The sequence below is a fragment of the Arabidopsis lyrata genome, assembly GCF_000004255.2.
Source record: "Arabidopsis lyrata subsp. lyrata unplaced genomic scaffold ARALYscaffold_242, whole genome shotgun sequence".
Classification (NCBI taxonomy): domain Eukaryota; kingdom Viridiplantae; phylum Streptophyta; class Magnoliopsida; order Brassicales; family Brassicaceae; genus Arabidopsis; species Arabidopsis lyrata.
This window is the reverse complement of record NW_003302381.1, coordinates 10,823-12,482: the sequence shown is the minus strand read 5'-3', so window position 1 is coordinate 12,482 and position 1,660 is coordinate 10,823. Positions and strand designations below refer to the sequence as shown.

The 1,660-nt window shown below is 36.7% G+C and overlaps 1 protein-coding gene across 1 annotated transcript; it reads left to right on the top strand.

Moving 5' to 3' along the window:
• Window positions 1–83: 83 nt before the first annotated feature.
• Window positions 84–1,469, top strand: LOC9298756 (tuberculostearic acid methyltransferase UfaA1; the record flags this gene model as incomplete). Its single annotated transcript, XM_021016317.1, has 7 exons — window positions 84–245; window positions 314–387; window positions 492–585; window positions 661–797; window positions 897–977; window positions 1,072–1,177; window positions 1,267–1,469. Coding segments are annotated over 7 exons (744 nt in total), but the record flags the coding sequence as incomplete, so codon positions are not given.
• Window positions 1,470–1,660: the final 191 nt, after the last annotated feature.

Sequence of the window (1,660 nt, the reverse complement as noted above, 5' to 3'; positions counted from 1 at the left end):
CATCTATACAAGGAATTTTCTTGATTTAGAACAAGAACCTGGCATTTGCTGTTCTTTAGTGATCAAAAAGTGGGGAATTTCAGGCGAGGATAGAGAAGAACCATGAGGTTTTAGATATTGGATGCGGATGGGGAACTTTGGCCATAGAAGCTGTGAGAAGAACTGGATGCAAATATACTGGTATTACGCTATCTATTGAACAACTTAAGTATGCAGAAGAAAAAGTAAAACAAACTGGACTTCAGGTTTGCATAATCCATCTCTGTTTCTGATCTCCAATGCCAAGACTAACGATTTAACTTCTTAATGACAGGACCGGATTACGTTTAAGCTCTGCGATTATCGCCAACTATCTGATGCTCAAAAATATGACAGAATTATATCTTGGTAATATCTCTCTTGTATATAATATATGTCTTATGAGTCTTTTTTTTTTTTTTTTGACAATATATGTCTTATGAGTCTATGACATAACAGTTTGGATGTTTCAGCGAGATGCTAGAACATGTTGGCCACAAATTCATGGAGACATTTTTCAGTCACTGTGAAGCTGCGCTTGCGGAAGACGGCATTTTTGTCTTGCAGGTAACATTTGCATGTATCTCCAATTTCATGTTTGCACAACCATTGATAGTGGTTAACGTTTAACAATAATAACAGTTTATATCGATACCCGAAGAACGTTACAATGAGTACAGACTAAATTCAGATTTCATAAAAGAATACATATTCCCAGGTGGATGCCTTCCTTCTTTAGCCAGAGTTACTTCAGCCATGTCCTCTTCTTCTAGGCTATGGTAAAGTCTTCTCTTTATCAAAGTTTAGCTTCAAATGCAATTTTCCGGCTTTATCTTCCTCTGATGTCCGACCTATCTAACACCGGAAAAAAAACACAGCATTGAAAATGTTGAGAACATTGGGATTCATTACTACCAAACGCTGAGATTGTGGAGGAAGAATTTCTTGGAGAGACAAAAGTAAGATCAAAATTAAAAACCTTTCCTCTGTTTTGTCTTTGGACTTTGTATGTATGTTTGTGCTCATGTCCCCAAAAAACTATTACTTGTGCAGACAAATCATCGATCTTGGATTCGACGATAAATTCATTAGGATATGGGAATATTATTTCGACTATTGTGCAGCTGGTTTCAAGACTCTTACCCTTGGAGACTACCAGGTGACACACACACACACACACATATACTCGAGCATTAACACATGCCTCTTGATTTGAATAACATATGCATTATTTATGCAACATTGCAGATATTTTTCTCACGTCCAGGGAATGTAGTTGCATTCGGTGATGATGATCCGTCCCGCAGCTCCTTTTCAACTCAGAAAAAACAACGTTAGATGAATCATTTCCAATCTGAAGTACTACTCACATTTCTTGTGTGTTTCCCGTAAAGTTTCATAATTTGCGATCGGTATCTGGACAGTTGAATTTCTGCTTTCATAATTGAGTATGTATTTCTGTACCAACAATCAGTTATTGTGCAATGGTTACTGCTATTCAAGATTGAGTACTATGATGTAACTCAAGATCTCTGTGACAGTGTTACATCTCGTGTACATAGCACTGCCATAAACTTTATCCAATTGATATTAAGCATGAATCAGAACTCGATTACGATGTTAAATACAAACATAGAAAGGT